This window comes from Symphodus melops, assembly GCF_947650265.1.
Source record: "Symphodus melops genome assembly, chromosome: 4".
Classification (NCBI taxonomy): domain Eukaryota; kingdom Metazoa; phylum Chordata; class Actinopteri; order Labriformes; family Labridae; genus Symphodus; species Symphodus melops.
In genome coordinates, this window is record NC_136694.1 from 4,582,713 (window position 1) to 4,601,518 (window position 18,806).

An 18,806-nucleotide genomic window follows, 5' to 3' on the forward strand; every position below is an offset into this window, starting at 1 on the left:
TAATAAAATTATAGAAATGAAAAGAACAACAAATAAAAGCATGCAAAGATCAAATTAAGCGAACAGATAAAAGTTGTCGGACTATCTTTAATTTCAGTAAAGATGTTCACCTCCGTAGATCAAATAAAATATTTTTTATGTTTCATTGTCCCTTTAAGGTAAAATAAATTAATATGTATTAAAATAAAGAGCTAAAGTCGATGTTTTTGATTTCATAAATGTGAATAAACGCTGCTCTGTCTGTGGTCACGTGACATAACGGGTCTGTTCTACTTGACAACACGTCAGGTTGCTAAGTTAGCTAGGAAGCTAGCTCTACTTTGCTGACCAAATGATGTGGCTAGACGAAAGTCCTGGTTTTCTAAGCACCAGCGACTTAGCAACTGAGGCTTTGACGAGATGAATGGACTGCGTGCAAACGACAAAGAGTCCCGGACTCAGGCGATAGAAACACGGTGAGTGAGGCCTCTGCGGTCAAGTCGCTAGCTTCAGCTAACGCTGGACATTGAGCTCATTAGCTTCGAGGCAGCAGCATCAGCACCAGACCTGTACAGTAGAGATAACCATACACGACCACGCAGAGGAAGATCACTTAACTTACATCTTATTTGAACGACTTGAGGCATTGTGACAAACTTTAATTTAATTGGATTTAATTAACTTGTGACTCGTAGCTTTATTATAAGAGCTGATGTTTGATTGAAAACTGGGACATAAACAACACATCATTGATGCTGATCATCAACCCCATCTGATGTTTATGTCTCAGTACACTGGCAGGTCAGGAGGAGTGTAGGATTTCAGGTTACCAACAGGTTTGCACCTGCAGCTGCAGTCAAGAGCTGCTGTGAGGAGTGTCTCTTCTGTTTTAGCTCCAGAGACGAAGGCTCCTTTTGTTTCTCCTCCTTTGTCCTTCTTACCTGGACGAGAAAATGCAGCTCTGTCCACGATTTTAATTACCTTTTCTCTTAAGATGCATGCAAGTGTTGTCACCTTATTTTACCTTAAGAAAGCATGAGCACAGTATGGATGCATATCTGCATATTAAGTGTCGAATAAAGCCTCTCAGAAATACCGGATAAACAATAGCAAACACTGGAACTGGTGTGCCTACACTTATGTGCAGTGAAACTTGGACTCTATTATTTATTTGTGTCTTTATTATTCTCCACTGGTACACCTGGACCTCTCCTGCTGCTAGAAGTCTGAGGCTGTCTGAAAATGATCCCTGTTTACCTTTTAGTGCATCGTAATGGATGATCTAACAGTATCTGATTACGAAGCCCTGCTGAGGGAAACCAACAAGGAAGTGACTTTTGATACTTCCAGGAAGTAATAGTGATATAAACGTGTCATAATAGTTTTTCTTGATTTTGATAAAACATGAGCTTCTTCCTTTTTGTTGCTTTGATATTGGGACGTGTTACTGTAACTTGAATCCCCTCTTCAGCTTTGTCTTCCCCTCAGACAAACTCTCAATTTGAAACAATTTACTTTTGCAAATTTTGCACAAATATACTGAAAACGAAATCTTCCTTTTAGCATGTAGTGTACTAAATATTACATACGCACATGTTTGTTAAAAAGGCCACCTACGGGGTCGCTGGTGGCGCAGAGGCAGTGCGCGCGACCCCATGTATTGAGGCTCAGTCCTCGCGAGCGGGCGGCCCTGGTTCGCGTCCGGCCTGTGTGCCTATTTCCCGCATGTCTCTCCCCGCTCTCTCTCCCCCTTTCCAACTCTATCCACTGTCCTCCCTCTCAAATAAAGGCAAAAAGCCCAAAATAAAACTTTAAAAAAAAAAAAAAAAAGGCCACCTACGAGACCGTAACACCTAAAGACTATTTTTCTCTAGCACGTGGCTCTTATTGTGCTGTTTAGCTGATTGTTGATGGTCTATACATATATACATACATATATATATATATATATATTTCTTATCCAGTAGGAGGGCATGTTTCCCTGTAAATGATTTCATCAAAGGCAGCTCATGTGTAGCTTTGCTCATGGATACTGAGATCTCTCTTCTATCTATCAAGGTGACAACAGTGACTTCAGTGATTCAAAGAGTGAACCAAGAAGAGGCAAGAAAACCTCCTTTCAGATGTATCCATAGTCATAAAGGCATATCACTGTGTGGGGACGACCGTGTGTGCACCATATGTCGGCCATATTTCTTTATCAGCACACTCAGTGGAAATGACTGTCACGTCCCACACTCATTAGTAGCATCGAGGAAAGCTGTGTCTCGGCCTTCACACCATCTCCGTCATATCCGCCAACACGCTGGCGTCTCAGTGGACGACAGCTTATGGATCCACCACAGGAGTGTGAAGTCTGTTGGTGAATTTGTTCTGAACTCGTGGACGAGTAAATGAGTTGATGTGAAGTCGCTACACGAGCTGTGGGTTTCACAGAGTTGTTGAGCCTCGGATGTTACTTTAGCTCATCTTGGAGACTTTGTGCTTAACGTGCCTCGTTGTGTGGTCCGGCTCTCGAGCTGACGGACTGAATTGAGTTCTCTGTGGTTGTAATGCTGGAAACATTTCAACAACACACAGGTAGTTAGTAACACAAAGTGTAGGTTGTATTGTAAAATGAGTCCAAAGTCAGCCTTTGAAAAAGACAAGCTGTAACTTAAAATATAATGACATAAAGATTAGAAAAGCCGGAGGAACCCGGCTTTGAAATAGAGGAAGATGCTTTTTAATGACAATGTGTAACCCTGACTCAAAAGAGACTTTGGGGTTTAACCAGTAACTCCTTAATTATCAGAAAATAGTTTTGGGATTTATTCTAATTAATGTTACAGGTCGAGTCAGGAGAAATTTTTGTTGCACTTGTTACCATCAGCGCACAGCCACTGCAGGACTTAGCGTGAACATTTAGCACAGGCTAACACAGGCCTGTGTTTGACACCTTCCTGTCCAACAGAAAGCAGGCCAACTCTGCGTCTGTGTTTGAAAGACAGCACAAGGTTCAACCTGGTTTTGGAACAAAATTGATCAGTTTGGCGTTTCGCCTCATGACTTTCTCTTCTCTGCCTCTGAGTTCACGTCTGTCATATTCGCTGGTTTGACTCGGGTCCAATCACTGAATTGTTTCCTCTCCCAAACTCACCTGTATGCTGTCATGTCAAACTTCCTGTGTCAATCAAATCAAACCAAAACATGAACATTGAGGCAGAGGACAAACATGTATGGTGGCCCATAAGTCCAGACTCTACCTTATGCTAAAAGTTTCTGCAAAGATTGAAATAATACAGGGGCTGACTTTGATCTGCTTCAGGGTCACGTATGACGATGATGGCAGACGAGAGGTTATGTCACAAACTCCATCCGCCATTGGTTCAGCCCTTGTCTTTCTTCAGCTGTCGTTTTCCATATAAAGTGTTGTTAGGATGTTTGCACTTGGAAACTTGCACATTTATTCATTAAGTTATTATTAAATTATTACCATTAATAATTAAATTATTATAATAAATTATTTATTAGTATTTTATTATTTACATATTTCTTGTCAAAGGGTCTTTAATAACCAGTTAATACTTGTTGTTAATACTTTAATTTATCCACATACTACCTCATGGTGAAATTCTCACAAGTGCCCTTGTCTGTCGATTGTCTGTCGTTCGTTATTTGTTGTCCAAATGTCTTTAGTTAAGTTATTTGTTTATAGTATTGTTTTTATTGCTAGTTTTTTAGTGCTTTTTTATGCACTGCAGGTTTGCACTGGGGGTTGGGGGGGATTGCAATTTCATCTGTGTTGTATGTTTAACATGGAGCATATTTGACAATAAACAACCTTGAACCTTGAACCTTGAACAGTTGCCTTTAGAAAATGATCCGTCAGTCTTTGGTCTCCTTTATACAAACTTCTTTGGACACATTTCCTGAGCGTTTATTTTTAACAGTCTGCGCTTTAGAACAAAACCATAGTTAAGTAACACTTTGTACTTTAATACTTGATGTTGTTTTTATTTGCTCAGTAATTCATTTTTATAACTTCCTGGTTTTCTTTTGTAAGAACAAATTCAAACTGACCTATCGACTTATCACACTTTGATGGAGGATGAAGACGTCCTAATGTGCTTCATCAGCGACACGGAAAAAAGGTCAAGGAATCATTTGGCCATCAAAAAGTCAACACGTGAAGAACAGCGACCTCGCTCAATTGTTAATGGTCCACAGTGAGGCGGAGAGCTGTGAAGGTGCACAGTTTCACTCCTGCAACAAAGTGAGGAGGCCGAGGCTGTAACGTGAGAATCAGCTGGTCCCTCCACTTCAGCTGACACTCTTCAGAGAGCTCGCGCTCCGTAAATCAGTTGGACACGTCACCTCGTGTTGTTCTGCAGCGGCACAGTAACAAGTGGAGGAGTTCACTTGAATCATGGATGAACTGATTTGAGCCGTATGAAAAGGAGGGATTCGTTGCAGCTACAATTAAAAACGTTATAATGTGTTTAAAGCTGCGGTGGTCCGCAGGCCGCGCCCGCCTGCTCCCAGAGGTGCTGCGGTCAGCCTGACACACGAGATGCTGACATGGTGGCTCAGTTTGCACATTTCCCTCCCTCTCCCGGGATCTCCTGCCAGGCAACAGTGCCCGTGTGCACGTTGTGACTGTTTGTGTTATCAGCAGCGTTTGAAAGCTTCTGCTTATTACGCTGCTGCTTTTTTTTTTTTTCACTGACTCAAAATGTGTTTTCACACCTTTCAGCCCCTGCAATGGCAGCAGGTGTCAGCATACTGAATGACCTGCCTTACCCGATATGTGGAGCCTGCACAGCAGAGATCAACACAGAGGTGGAGACAGGTAGGAGAGCTGTCTTACTTTGCAAAGCAACGATTGAAGCTGAAACGTATTTGTTCATAAACGATCTGCTGTGTATCTCAGATGAGTCTCAGGCTTAACAGGAGATAATAATTAGCAGGTCAAAAAACAATTAATAAACTTCTCTATGTAGATATTAGCATCTGTTTGGTGTTCATCAGACGTGCAGTACAATCCTTCGAGCACGTTGGGGTAAACAACAGATGATTGCTTCTCTGACAGGTTTTAAGAGGCGTGGATGCTTTTCAATAATTAATGTGTTAATGATTAATTTTGTGAGTTGCTGCTATGGAAACAAAGAAGGACTTCCCCCTGCCACCATGAAAGAATGAAAAGGGTTTGGTTTTTTAGCATAGATTTTTTTTTATCTAACAGCCTCCTCTGCTGTCTTTTAGATTGATTCTTAATGTATAAAAAGCCTCCACAATATCTGTTCTTATAAGTAGGTGTTCTTGATTATTTGAAGAAACAAACTGAAGAGAAGTGTTACTTTCAGTCACTAAGGACTGAAGGTTACAGACGTGTGCTGTAGTACGGTGTTCCTTCTTCCTGTCCTGACGATGGAGGGCTGTGAGTGACTGTGACTGATCTCCCGCGTGCTTTATGTGGTGACCTTCACATCTGAAGCAGGCACTCGCTCCCTGCTGCCTGCTGCTCCCACACACTGTGCTGACAGTATCGTTTCACCTCTTGGCTTCGGTTTGTCCGAGGACCTGCTCCTGAATTGTTCAGAAGGCGACGGGCACGATGTCAACTTTTACAATCAGCTGCCTTGTCCTAAAGCAGTGAAGACGTGCTCGTGTCACACTTCTCATTTTACAGATATGCACATTGTGCAGGCAGTATTCATGATGTGTTTGAAAACATGTTCTTATGTCCAGTAAGCCCTCCTGCGGTTCCTGGTTTGAATCCCCGTCGGACAGCAGGGTCTCTCTATGTGGAGTTTGCATTTTATACTCGACCCTTTCTCGTCTTTTTACGCTGCAGTTCACACCTACCCGTGCATACCCATTCTCATTCTCTAAATTGAGCATCAGAAGTAACCCACACAAGCAGCGGAGCAACACAGGGTTAAGTGTCACCTCGGACATGTCACATCGTCTACATGTCTGCAGGAGCCGAGGATGGAATGGCTGATCCTCTGCGCTAACAAACCAGCCACAACCTGTCTGTGTATGGGAGCTCTGTGATTGGCTGGCGTACCCCATCTCTCACCCAATGACAGCTGAGATCTGCTCCAGCCCCTGCCCGGGGGGGGGGCTACATGTCTGCAGTATCGAGAAAGAATGAATCGATGAACGTTTTCTAAACAGACTAAATAATTAGTTTAGTTTTCATTCGGGCTGTGTTTCCTTTAAACAGGAAAATGGTGATAGTTTTTTTTGACAGTTTATGGAACTAAAGATGCATTTCTGAATAGATGAAAAACAGAGAGAGTTAAACATTATGAAAAGTAATCATCAATGTAGCACTTAAAAACCTCGACCAACACTCCTACTACTGATACTCATGACATAGATCTTTTAGAATCTAGATTATGTTATGTTGTCAAATGAACGTTATGTAAACACCAACTGCAGCTCTTTAATCAGAAGCAGACAAAGGTTCATCATTGTCAATAGTACGCCACGAGTTGACGACCTTGTAAGCGAGCAGGTCCAGCGTTTTTCTCTTTCATTACCTCATTCTCATCCCGGTGCTGTGAATGCGTAATTTGTCTGTTCATCACTCACCCCCGTCTGCCTCCCACTGACGACTTTGGAGAGAGTTGTCATGGTGACACTTCAAATGCTGATGAACTCTGTGCCAACGGCTGATTGTTTTCTGATGATTCACCATGGGCGCAGAGCTGTCCGGACACGAGCTGCTGCAGTCAGAGCACAGACTGTGGCAGTGCAGCGCAGGCAGCACAGGACGATGCCGCTGCAGCGTGGACACCACTCCTCAGCCGGGGAGAGCATGGACGGCTTTAGGAGACACAGCCGCAGGCACTCAGCCTCAGACACCCTGCTCAACGTCCTGCAGCGCAGACGCAGCTCGGCCCTGGAGACGCTCTCCTCCACCACCCACAGAGTCATGGTCGCCGTCAGCATGAACCAACCCGAGCCTCCCACTGAACACAGGACCAAGAGATGTAAACATAGTGAAGAAATAACCAATGCTTTGCTTCTGACTTCAGCTACAAGGAAAGCATGCAGTAAGTTTTTAGCAGTGTCAGTACTGGTACTTGTCTTTGTTTTGTCCCCAGCCAATGCTATGATCCCTACAGCGAAGTACACCAAGATGGGGGAGACCCTGAGGCACGTCATCCCGGGTCACATGCAGTGCTCCATGGCCTGTGGAGGGAAAGCGTGTAAATACGAGAACCCGTCCCGCTGGAGCGACGAGGAGCAGGCCGTCAAAGGACTTTACTCCTCCTGGTACGTGGGTCAGTCTTATAAACACCTTTCAAACTGCCCTCAGTGGTCATGCGCTCAGTCAGCGCGGGTCAAAAAGTCTGCATCAGTAGCTTCATGAAAAGTCAATACATTTGTCCTGGTTTTTGTCCTGCGCTATGTCCTGTTTTCAAAATAGAATCATTGAACAAATGGGATCTTTCATTTCACAACATCCCTGTTTGTGCAGGCTCTCTTTAGAGTAGACTTTAACCAACTTAACCAACCCAAAATTCAACCTTTTTTAAATGTTATTTCACTGTGTGACTTGTCATATTCTCCACTTACAGGATTACTGACAGCTTGCTAGCTATGGCAAGGCCTTCCACTGAAATCATCCAGAAATATAATATAATTGAACAGTTTCAAAGGTACAGTAATGTCTTCTCCCTCACACCTCGTTCCAATCATTATCATTATACATACTGTATAATGGATTTCATTCTTTAGTTAACATGATGATTGACATGTTGTATGGTGTGGTCGGCTGTGTGTGCGTAACAGTGCCGTCTTGTCCTTGTATTGCTGACTCCGAGCTGTCCCTGTGCTCAGGTGTGGCCTGAAGACCGTCATTAACCTGCAGCGGCCCGGAGAACACGCCAGCTGTGGCAACTCGCTGGAGCAGGAGAGCGGCTTCACTTATCGACCTGAGACGTTCATGAGGGCAGGAAGTGAGTCTCCTCCTCCGCACATCAGCAGATGAAAAACAATTCTCACCTTCTCAACAATGTTGAATGAAATCAAAGTATGCCGTTTAGTCTAACAGCAGATTGTCATGGGCTGACACATCATAGAGAGGCTGTATCTCAGTCAGAGTTACAGTCTCTGACATAGATAGATAGATAGATAGATAGATAGATAGATAGATAGATACTTTATGACTTTACATGTCATAATAAGTAGAATTGAGCCGTGTTCAGACTGGGTTCTTATCCTGTCGGCACAAGAATCAATCTTTAGTATAGACGTCCAACATGACAGTAGCGTTACAGTTAATGCACTTAAACATGGATCCTTTAAAGACGCTGAGAGTAATATGACACAAACTTCAGTCAGTTCACTTCAATGTTATAAAATCAAATGTAGGACAGAAACACAAACATATGGCTGACCTACTGTAACAATGTAGTGCAAACATCAAAGATCTTCTATTTGATGAAGTATGTTACAATAAGTTATTCTATGTACTAAAAAAAGACTGCAGAACTTGTTTGTTGAGCATTGTAAGCATTGTGTAAGCATTGTGTAATCATCAGGATTTTGACTTCATGATGCCATCTACTGGATGTGATTCTAGATAAGTAGTTAAACTGATCCCTGATGAAGAGTTGAGCTTTTTGCACATTTGGATGAGATGTTAAAGAGACTGTTTGACAAGATAGTTGTAGACATAAGTCTCACAGAGCAGTTATTCTGTACAGAAGGTAGATCAGAGGCTGAAGGTAGATTTAAGAAGTTTCTCTTTAAACATAAACATGAAGTGTTGGATTTCATGAAGTACTTGTGAAGCATGATCTGGTCCATGGTAATTACCTGACAACTGAGGGGTTTCTACATTGGTTCTGTCTTGGGAGGATGGCATCATCATCATCCTCTTCCTAACAAGCTCCCTCGACATCTTTCCCCAAGTCACCTCGTTAAAGCGCCCGCTGCATGAGGAAAGAGCTGTCTTTCATTTGACTCAGGTAAAGAAGACGTGTCAGGCAGAAACACGTGTTGCTGTGAGGGTTGACCACAGTATTCACACTTCAATAGTTTTTGAATAGCTTGGTGTTTGAAAAGACACAATCTTACCTGTTTATCGACTAAACAGCTGCTCTAAAAAAAACAGATGTTCAAACTGTTTCAACCAGACGCTAGAAGATGAGAGAAGTGATGTTTGAGTGACCTCGAGAGGAGAAGGAGTGTTGACAAGAACACTACTGAATCACAGAGATGAAATCTACTTCCTGGTTTTTTTTTCACAGCAGCTACCTTCTTAAACAAACAAACAAACAAACGGACCCTCACATCCTTAAAACCCTGCTGGAGGTCAGTGTCACTGCGTAGAAACACATCTCTACTTCTCCTCTGAATGGGTCAGAAGGAAGTGATCCCATTTCTTTTGTCTCCCCAAACTACAAACACACCGGTGTGTTGTGGGTAATGTAGTTACTCAACACATTGAAACAAGAGTGTGAAATAAAAAAAAAATGTAATTCTTATCTCGTCTAATGTTTATACATGATTGACAGCCGTCAGTGTGAGCGTGGACTTTACTGGCACCATTAAAGGAAATTCCTTTTCACAGCATCGTTTCTGTTCAGTTCCCACCAAAGAACAGTGCATGCACGAAACACAGAGTACAAAACAAACACTGTCAAACAGCAATCACAAGTTCACTATGACAGCGGGGATCCGGCTGTTTGCAAGGCGAGGACGTCGTGAGGGAAGTCGGGGGAGGTGAGCAGGAGGACGAGTGGATGTGCGGTGTCATGTTCTAGTGAGGTTTCATTGTGTGTGATGATCCTGTTGTTGGCTTCTGTTGTGCTGTCTGTGGGGAGAACGATTATTCTAGTGACTGTGTTTGTGCTCTGTGTGAGTTTGGTCCTGTTTTAACAGATGTTGAAGAAGCAGCTGGAACAGTAGAGTAGGATCACGCTCTGATATGAGGGGGGGAAACATCCTGTAAAGTTCTTTGAGTTTGCAGATGGCCGACAGTCTTTGATGAGCTCTGAATTCTTCTGTGTGTTTCAGTTTATTACTACAACTTTGGGTGGAAGGATTATGGCGTTGCATCTCTGACTACCATCCTTGACATGGTCAAAGTCATGTCATTTGCTATCCAAGAGGGGAAACTGGCTGTCCACTGCCATGCTGGACTCGGAAGGACAGGTGTGTAACACTAGCTATTTGGAATTGCTTTAATTCCTAGATTCCTGTTTCTAGAATGGCCAGTTTGTAAAATGTGTTTTTTGTCTCATAGGTGTGCTGTTAGCTTGTTACTTGGTTTTCACGTCCCGGATGAACGCTGACCAAGCAATCTTGTTTGTGCGAGCCAAGAGACCGAACTCCATCCAGACCAGAGGCCAGCTCCTGTGCGTCAGGGAGTTTGCTCAGTTCCTGGTTCCTCTCAGAAGCGTCTTCTCCTGTGCAGACCCCAAAGCGAGTGCCGTCACCTTGTCCCAGTACCTCACCCGTCAGAGCCACCTGCTTCATGGATACGAAGCTCGACAGATGAAAAACGTGCCAAAGATCGTCCAGCTGGCATGTCGGCTCCTCATTAACATCGCAGCTGACAGAGAAGTGGTGATCGAGGAGGAGTGGCTGGAGATCCCCGACCTCACGGCTGAGGTTGAGAAGACCGTTTCCCAGCAGGCTCTGCAGCAGCTCGGGAAGGAGATGAGAGGGAAGGGGATTCCCGTCCCACCTTGCTGCTCTCATCCTCTCAGTGCAACCAGTCCTCAAGATCAACCAAGTGATAATGAGCTCGATCCACTGTGGCAGGAGCAGAACGTAGAAAGCCCTCTGAAATCATCTCTGTCCGACAAAAGAAGCCTCAGCTACAGCGACTCTGTCCTTCATAAACCTCGACCACAGCAGTACCATTTAGAAAATCTAAAGAGCTACAAACCGATCAACTGTCTGAATAAATACTCCTTCTCTCAAAGCAGCCTTACTGCTTGTAACACCCCGAGAAATTGGGACCTCTCTCCTCAGGACATTATCAGCATCATCCAAGACCCCATTGGAGATGCAAAGAAAGACGCGGGAGCATCGTCTACGAGAAAGAAGCTACACAAGTGGCATCAAAGTTTGTCTTTAGATCTGTCCGAGCAGAGGAGAAAATCCTACTGTTACGCCACACTTTCAGCCTTACCCACCAAGAGCAAACCAGTTACCCGGGAGACGAAGCCAGATGTGGACGTGTCAGTGGATGAGGGTGTTGCATCAGTCCCTTTCATCACCCTGCAGCCGGAGCTTTCTGCAGAGGGCAGACACCTGCTGGTGGCCAAAGCTTTGGCCATGGACCTGACAGACAATGAGCTGACTTCCAAGGTGCAGCAGTGGCAGGTAGAGTACACCGTACAATATACACCTCTGAACACACTGTAGTGTTTGCTACTTCATATTCTGGTCTCTGATTGGTTCAGTATCAAAGCCAAAATCTGCTGCCTGGATCATAGCGATGTAGTGTTGGAACATGACAGAGCTGATCTGTGACAGAGTTCAGGTCACTCTCTGAAGTCCGGCCCACATGGGACTCGCAGATTGAAACATGTCTAACATTGCATAAAATAAAGCTAATGCTTCCAAATGGCTCAGTGAAAAGACAGACGTGTTTCAGTCGTGTGCAATGTGAATATAGTGAAGAGAATTAAGCTTTTGGCCAAATCCAAAAAATCCATCCAATCCCTGACCGAACATGTGAGAGCCGATCTGAGCCGTGAGGTTTGTGATCCGTTAACACGTCTTCCATGTGGTCATTGACTGTACTTTGAGTCTGTGCTGCGTGTTATATTCACATATGGTATATTTGAATTCATTTAGTGTTTAGTGAAGCTCCCTTTAGGCAAAGCTATGCTGTCTGTGTTCTCCTTGTTTAAAGAAGAATGTGCAACATTTAACACGTACATACAGCAGAAATCAATCCTGTGTCAAAGTCTCTGAGTCCTGACTGTCTACAACGAGAGAGAAGCGTGAGGCCCTCTGGTTGTATGTACTGTTGTCAGAGCTTTGTTCACATCGTGTTCACATGGACGGGACGGCTTTCTGTTTTTCAGTCAAGGACTGGAGAAAAGAAGAAGAACATACTCACTGCTTATTTAGATGTCATATAAGTGTTTTTAGATCATGTGTCAATTTATGTGCAAGAGTGCTAACATTAGCATGCTAACACAACAATACAGACCAGCCTAAGAACAGCCTTAACAGTCTTACACCAACAGATTAAACAGAATGGCATCCTTGAGTTGCACATTTTGGCTGGGAGACACTTGATTAGAAATCCGGTCATGGTCACAGTGCTCTGTGTTGTGATGTGCAGACGGAGCTGAACAGCAGAGAGGCAGCGTGGGAGAGGCTCTGCATGGAGAGAGATCCTCTGGTCCTGTCTGGCCTCATGTGGTCCTGGCTGGAGCAGCTCAAGGGTCCAGTCATCAGCAGCGAGGACATAGAAGGCCTCAGTGAGAAGAATGTAAACTCGGAGGACGCCCTCAACTCACTGGAGAAGGTCACCAAGTTGAATATTTTCCACTTCATCTCTGTCTGTAGCAAACAATACTAACACTGTTGTTTTTTTACACTGAAGTTTTACCCCGAATTCAATCATACTTTCACACTAAATTATTGCAGAATATAATATCTCTTTATCTGATCGTTAACGTCATAAAGGCTGTTCAGTCTGGAGAGAGCTGAACTTTATTTATGTATTTCTTTACATTTGTACAAGGTCAAAAAGAGGCTCTTGTCACTCCATTGAAAAGGAGCAATGTGTAACTCTGACACCTAGCGTTTAAAATGGGTATTGCAGTCCAAATTCAAAACATTGGAGAGCGCTGTCTCCCCCTCCTTCCTTAAATTCAATCTTTACGCAGGTTGTCATGAAGCTTCAGTGTTTAACCAGCTTTGCAACGTTCCCGTCACATTTCTGCACTCTAACTTCTCGACAACTTTAAAAAGCATCTCCGGTTTTGAACCGAGTTCTGGTCGTGGAGCTTATTTGAAAAAGCCAAAGTGTTTCAGGACAGGTAGAATCAGTTATATTGGAAACAGTTAGCTTGCCTGCTTCCATCACTACAACACCAAAGGGGCGTCTGAAACAGATAAGTGGGGGTGCCTTAAAACTGCCGACCGAAAAAAAACAAACCCTTAGACTATTTAGGAGCAGAAACTAAAGTTAGAGGGAGGACATACTGGCTGCTGCTGCACTTCAACACAGCATGTTTCCTTCATGTCTGATGATATTGAGAGGTCATTTGAAGATTTCATTCAGTAAATATTTGAAATATTGCTCCTTCAAACTGAGCATTCTTGCTACTGAAAAGGCCAGCCTGTAATCTGACAGTATTGTACCTCCTCCTCCGCTCACAGGGCCACAGACTCACTTTGCTGTGTATCCTCGACTGTGCCGCTCACGTGCTGCCAATGCCCGAAGAGGTGGAGACGAGTTTCCTCAACCAAACAATACAAGTGTTTACTAAGGTGAGTTTAAACAAGCTGATGTGGAGAGACGTGGATGGTTTGCATGAATCACTCACTCTGTGCTCTCCTCAGATCGACCCCGTCTCTGAGAAGAACGAGTCTTTGTACACTAAACTGAAAGCAATCCTCGCTCCCATTCTTCACGAGCTGCGCGACAAAGCTGCGGAGGAGAATGAAGACTCCTGATTCAGCTGCACCAGGACGCTGAGGACTTACTGCTTGGGGTCTACGTTTTCTTCTCGGGCATTACTGAGTTTGAAGCCAGTTTCCTGCATCAGATACTGCTGAGATTTGCCAATCTATAGTCTTAAGATATTTAAAGACTATTTCTTTGATGGGTCAAGCATTTAATTTATCTTTCAAGCGCTAAGCACTGCCAGCCTCTTTAATGTGCCACTGTGCTCAATTTGTTATCTGCTCTGATGTTTCATTGTTAAAGGGACTTGACGTTGCTTTCACTGTCTAAATGTTTGTTGAAAAAAAGATTGAGAGACTTTCTCATGATGTTAGCATTATTTTATTTAAACGTGTATCTCAGCTCTTTAAGCTGTTAGAAAAAGATTGTGGGTCTAATTTAAACCAAAAGATGTTTCTACACTGTGCAGAAGCTACAATGTGTCTTATTTATTTTGATGTTCCTATTTGAAATGCAGCATTTGGTTTAACCTGTTGACGAGCTGCAAGGTCGCTTTGTTCTTCAATAATGTAAATTCTTTTCTGAGAAACTAATGCTCACTGTGGCCTTTGCAAATATGACACGTCCACAGTGCATTTGCTTTTCCAGTCCATTTATTTTCCATAATACTGTGCTCACCAAAAAACCTCTCACTGTGCTGCTCTGTCATGAATGCATTTGTAAAGCATTGATCTGCCTCCACTGCTGCATCGAGTGAAACTCTCTGCCTCAACTCAAACGGCCTCTGTCCTGACTCATGCTGCCGTGTGCATTGCACCTCCTGTGTTCAGGTGTTCAGAGTCGCCTCCGTCATGTCCCATGTTTGACACTGTTTACTCCATCTTCTGCTGAATGTGGAGCTCTAATGATGATTATGATACCAAACACATACAAAATTGTGCTGTGGGAGTTAAAAAAACAAGCACTATTTTTTCATTGTCACAACAGGATACTTCTTTATCGAATAAAAAGGACTTACTGCAAGCTGAATTAACAGTCTGTCTTTTCTTCCTTGACGCTTTGTAGAGTTCTCAGCAATTTGACACCAAACAAAAGGAAAGTGCGCCTCCTGGTGTTATTCAAACAATATAACTTGCTAAACCTTAAACATGTCTTTCGTTCAAATATTTGAGATCGAAAAAAGGAATTTTAAGCATTCCGCCCATCATAAATTTCTTATTTGTTACATCTAAACTCAAAAGAGATGTATTGAGTTTACAAAGAATCAGGAAATAATAAGGAGAAACCTTTCACACATGACCTGTCAGAAAAGGCCAACCACCAGGACTTTTAAAAATACTTTATGTCATAATCCCTGAGGGAAACTGGTTTACAATCACACACACTGGAGAAATTAGAGCTGGAGACCCTCCAGTTTCAACCCCAGTCCTGACAGATTGAGCAAGGAGAGCGCTCACATGTTCAGATATAATAAGAGCACTTTATAATTACAGAGACAGTTTGTCATATAACTGAACAAGCCAACACAAATAAATAATATTACAGAACCAGTGAAGGCAAACAAAGAACATGTCAATCATACATGTCCCTTCATCAGAGAGTCACACTATGCTGTACGCCTTCTTATTGGGCTTAGAGCCTGTAATAAAGTTTATACATACATACAAAAGACTCAGGTACCACTTACCAGTGTCGCGCTCCATTATACTCGCATGTTATTAAAATGTCATAACCTTCAGGAGAAAAAAAACATTTAATTCAAAAAAATGTCCACACAACCTCTTGAAGTTTAAAAATGACAGAAAATAATACTACCACATGGTAGATCTATTCAAGTGACTTTAGACCGACGTGGAAGTACTGCGCATTAACTTCTTTTTTTTTTTAATGTATGGCTTTATTTATTTTTTTAGGGGTTACTGCTGTAATCTTCACTTTGAACGCTAGGGGGAGGTATTGTGGCCTTGTAGCTCGTCTCAAGTCAGTAAAGAATCGACGAAGAAGAAGCAGTCAGAGGGTGGAGGGAGCCTTCCGACATGGCAGACAGGTTGGTAGACTGTACAAATCATATATTTTTAAATGAATAGAGCTCGATGCTTGAATTGTTGGACGTTAGCGTGTTCTGTTGCGACACTCGGGTTTATGTTTTAGCATGAAGCGTCACGTGCAGCTCCACTTTGATCAGACGGAAGTGCTTTTCAGGACAACCATGCTGGAACGTGCTGCTACCTGCTAGCTGTTAGCAGCTAGCAGGCTGTGAGGAGTGGTTATCTGGCACATTCATTACAGGGTGACAGCACGTCCATTATTTATTTTCTACATTAGTTGTTATCTTCCTAAAGGTAAAAATAACCAAATAATACGCCATTTATCAGCCCGGTCGTTATTAAAACTAGCAAGGTAGCTCCCTTTCATTGCATGTTGAATGGATGTAAAAGCTGGTCATAGTATGGAGAAGAGAGGCAAAATGTTGAATCAAACGTGAAGGGTTAATTAATTCCGACATACCCCAAAAATTAAAATAATCTTAAGTGAGCTATAAAACAGAGGAAGTCTGCATGAACATCGTAATTTTGCATGATCAATGATCAGTGAGACGACAGGAGGATGAAGAGTTTCCTCCTGTCAAAGGTAACCTACAGCTGGACAAGATCCAAATGTCTCCTCCTGACTCATCCTGTCTCCTTCACACTCCTCCTGACTGCTCCTGTTTCCTCCTGTCTCCTTCAGACTCCTCTTGTCTCCTTTTCTCCCCTTGTCTCCTCCTGATTCAGATTTCCTCGACCACACGGATCCTTGATTTTTTTTTTTAGTGATGCACAGTTTCTCAGCGGCTTATTAAAATCAGACATCCTGAGTCGCATCGTGTAGTTCTGAATGCAGTTATTAGACGAGGACTGAACATTGCCTTCCTTCATTAATTTAGATCTGTGTGACGTGGCGTCACATCTGAGTCTTTAGTGTATATCTAATGAAACGACGATCCTGTCTTCTGACTGTTTTGATGGTGGGACGGGTAGGTGTAACCTCGGTGCTGCTTTATAAGTAATGTTTGATTATGAGCGTGGTGGACGTCATAATGTGTGGTGCCCGGAGACTGTCCTCGGTCTGAACTGTAAAAGACGACCACAGTTCCATCCATCCATCCCGGGAGTTTGTGAAGCTCGTCTGCAGATTGTTCTTTCACAGCAGCCTGGGCATCCCTCGGGTGTCGCCTGGTGTTTTTTGTTCCCAGCAGCCGAGCGTGAAAGGCTGCCACATAATAGGTGTCAACATCTGTGTCCAGTCCGTGAAGCTGTAAACGTAAGGCTCCGTTGTTGTTGGCTCAGATTACAGCGGCTTGTCACGACAACAAAGAGCCCAACACTGGGAATCGTGTGACGAGCTTGAAAACAAGGATATCGACTCTGATTCAGACTGTGGCTTTTTGTTCTAATGTGTCGCTGCTGTTTAATTGAATGTACCATCACATCCAGGATGTGGTCACAGAGGAGCCTGTCGTCGTCAGAAAGACGTTAACCAAGCGAGTTCTCTGGCTCAGGCCACTTCTGGCTCGATGAAACGCCTTCTTTGATCGTTGCCGTTAAAAACGTGAACAAAGTGAATTCTTGTTGATGTAGATCTAAACCCCCCCCCCCTCTCTCTTTTTCTCTCTCTCTCGTGAACATCTCTCCGCAGCACCAGGCCTCCTCGACTGTCGGTCTGTGTCAGGGGATCAGAAAGGCGCTGGTTGGTTTCCCCTCATGTCAGGAGTCAGTCCTCTGCAGCAGCTCCGTGTGCACGGTGGGATGAGGTAGTAGGTTGTATAGTTTTAGGGTCACACCCGCACTGGGAGATAACTATTCAACCTACTGTCTTTCTCAAAGTGACCGCGCTCTTCTTCACGTCATCACCGCTTACATGGACGAGAGGAGGCGATGAGTCCCAGGCGCTCGCTCGCTGTGAGGTAGTAGATTGTATAGTTGTGGGGTCGTGATTTTGCCCTGTTTGGAGATAACTATACAATCTATTGCCTTCCCCGAGGGGTGACATACCTTCAGTTATATTTTTAAAAGTTTAAGTGTGCCAGCCTGTTTGCTCTGATTGTCCTTTTTAAGAATCAGAACATGTTTTTACATATTTTCATATTTCCAGAGTCATACTGTTTTCTGTTGTTTCCCAGAACATGTGATGGATTGTGTTGGAACATTTGAGTCTGTTGTTGTATACGTTTATAATAAATGAGAGAAACCAACCACTGTCTGGATTTCTGGATTTTTTGCAACTTGATAAAAAGTAATGAATTCTCTTCCTGTTAGGGGAATCTTTGGGCTTCTTACATGATTTTGCTTCTTGGGGCCACGATTTGATTCAGAATCTATTTTGGATTCAAAATGATTCATTGATAGAAAGTTTACTTTTAAATGAGTACAAACATCGTTTCTTTCTGCTCCATTTGATATTCTACTGAGTTAAACAGCGAGTCTAAACACTGAGCAGGGAGGGACTGATAAGCTAATTGTTTGGGGGTTTTTTACGTCGATTTCTTTCCCCACCTCTCAACAAAGCTCATCTGTATTATTCTGCTAAATGGTACTACTGTAATACATTAACAGATAGTTTTCTATAAAGAATCAAAGTAAGTTTTAAGATCATCCAAATGTTTGGTTATCCATCAGCTGCTCGAGTTCAACGTGGACTATATCGATAAAAACACTGTTTTACAAACTAGTTAAATCTATCCAGATATAGCTTAAATATACAGTCAGTGCTGTAGTGGCTGAAGAAGTGGGTCTACTCTTGATTTTCCCTCAAAATGTTTGTTTTAGGTGACCCGTCCAGCAGAGAATACAGCAGACAGACAAACCCTTAAATGTATGAATCACACTCAGTTGTTACAGAATTGAGCATCTTTTGGCAGATGTTTTTAAAGCTGCTGATTGAGTGAACTTTTGGTGAAGATTGAGTTAACACGTATGAGCCAATCAGAGACGGAGTAGGGAGGGTCACACCTTCACCATCCTTTGAAAAATGCAGTAATGGTGTGAATCAGAAGACATTTATGGAGACTGAAACATAAGTGGGTAAACTTTGTGTACCAGGCTGTACTCTGCACTCCAGCACTGTGTACAGACCAGCCCTAATAACCTTCATCAACTCAGGGTTAATGAGAATGACTTTAGGTCATGCTATGCAGTGCGTTCACATCCTCTGAGCAGCGTCTCATCCCACAGAGCTCACTATC

General features: G+C 43.2%; 1 protein-coding gene and 1 long non-coding RNA gene across 7 annotated transcripts; both read left to right on the forward strand.

Moving 5' to 3' along the window:
- The first annotated feature begins 228 nt into the window (after positions 1–228).
- On the forward strand, positions 229–14,611 carry ptpdc1a (protein tyrosine phosphatase domain containing 1a). Of its 6 annotated transcripts, XM_079341209.1 has the most exons (12): positions 229–455; positions 4,715–4,810; positions 4,962–5,020; positions 6,676–6,962; positions 7,077–7,248; positions 7,554–7,634; positions 7,816–7,934; positions 10,000–10,137; positions 10,229–11,316; positions 12,290–12,475; positions 13,336–13,446; positions 13,519–14,611. In XM_079341209.1, exons 2-12 carry the CDS (start codon positions 4,748–4,750, stop codon positions 13,630–13,632), a joined length of 2,418 nt encoding a protein of 805 aa, XP_079197335.1. In that variant the 5' UTR covers positions 229–455; positions 4,715–4,747; the 3' UTR covers positions 13,633–14,611. The 6 variants fall into 6 exon arrangements, with proteins under 6 accessions (XP_079197335.1, XP_079197337.1, XP_079197338.1 ...); XM_079341211.1 differs by lacking the exon at positions 4,962–5,020; XM_079341212.1 differs by lacking the exons at positions 4,962–5,020; positions 6,676–6,962.
- A 931-nt stretch (positions 14,612–15,542) lies between these two features.
- LOC306822696 lies at positions 15,543–17,816 on the forward strand. The gene is made up of 2 exons (XR_013778918.1): positions 15,543–15,629; positions 17,261–17,816. It is a non-coding gene; the product is annotated as an uncharacterized lncRNA (long non-coding RNA).
- The last annotated feature ends 990 nt before the right edge of the window (positions 17,817–18,806 follow it).

What these genes read in the sequence shown, in the direction of transcription:
- ptpdc1a (XM_079341209.1), top strand. Translation starts at nt 4,748, where the DNA reads ATGACCTGCCTTACCCGATATGTGGAGCCTGCACAGCAGAGATCAACA. An exon ending in GACGTTCATGAGGGCAGGAA is followed by an intron (nt 7,935 to 9,999) that starts GTGAGTCTCCTC and finishes TGTGTGTTTCAG; the next exon opens with TTTATTACTACAACTTTGGG. An exon ending in CCAAGGTGCAGCAGTGGCAG is followed by an intron (nt 11,317 to 12,289) that starts GTAGAGTACACC and finishes TGTGATGTGCAG; the next exon opens with ACGGAGCTGAACAGCAGAGA.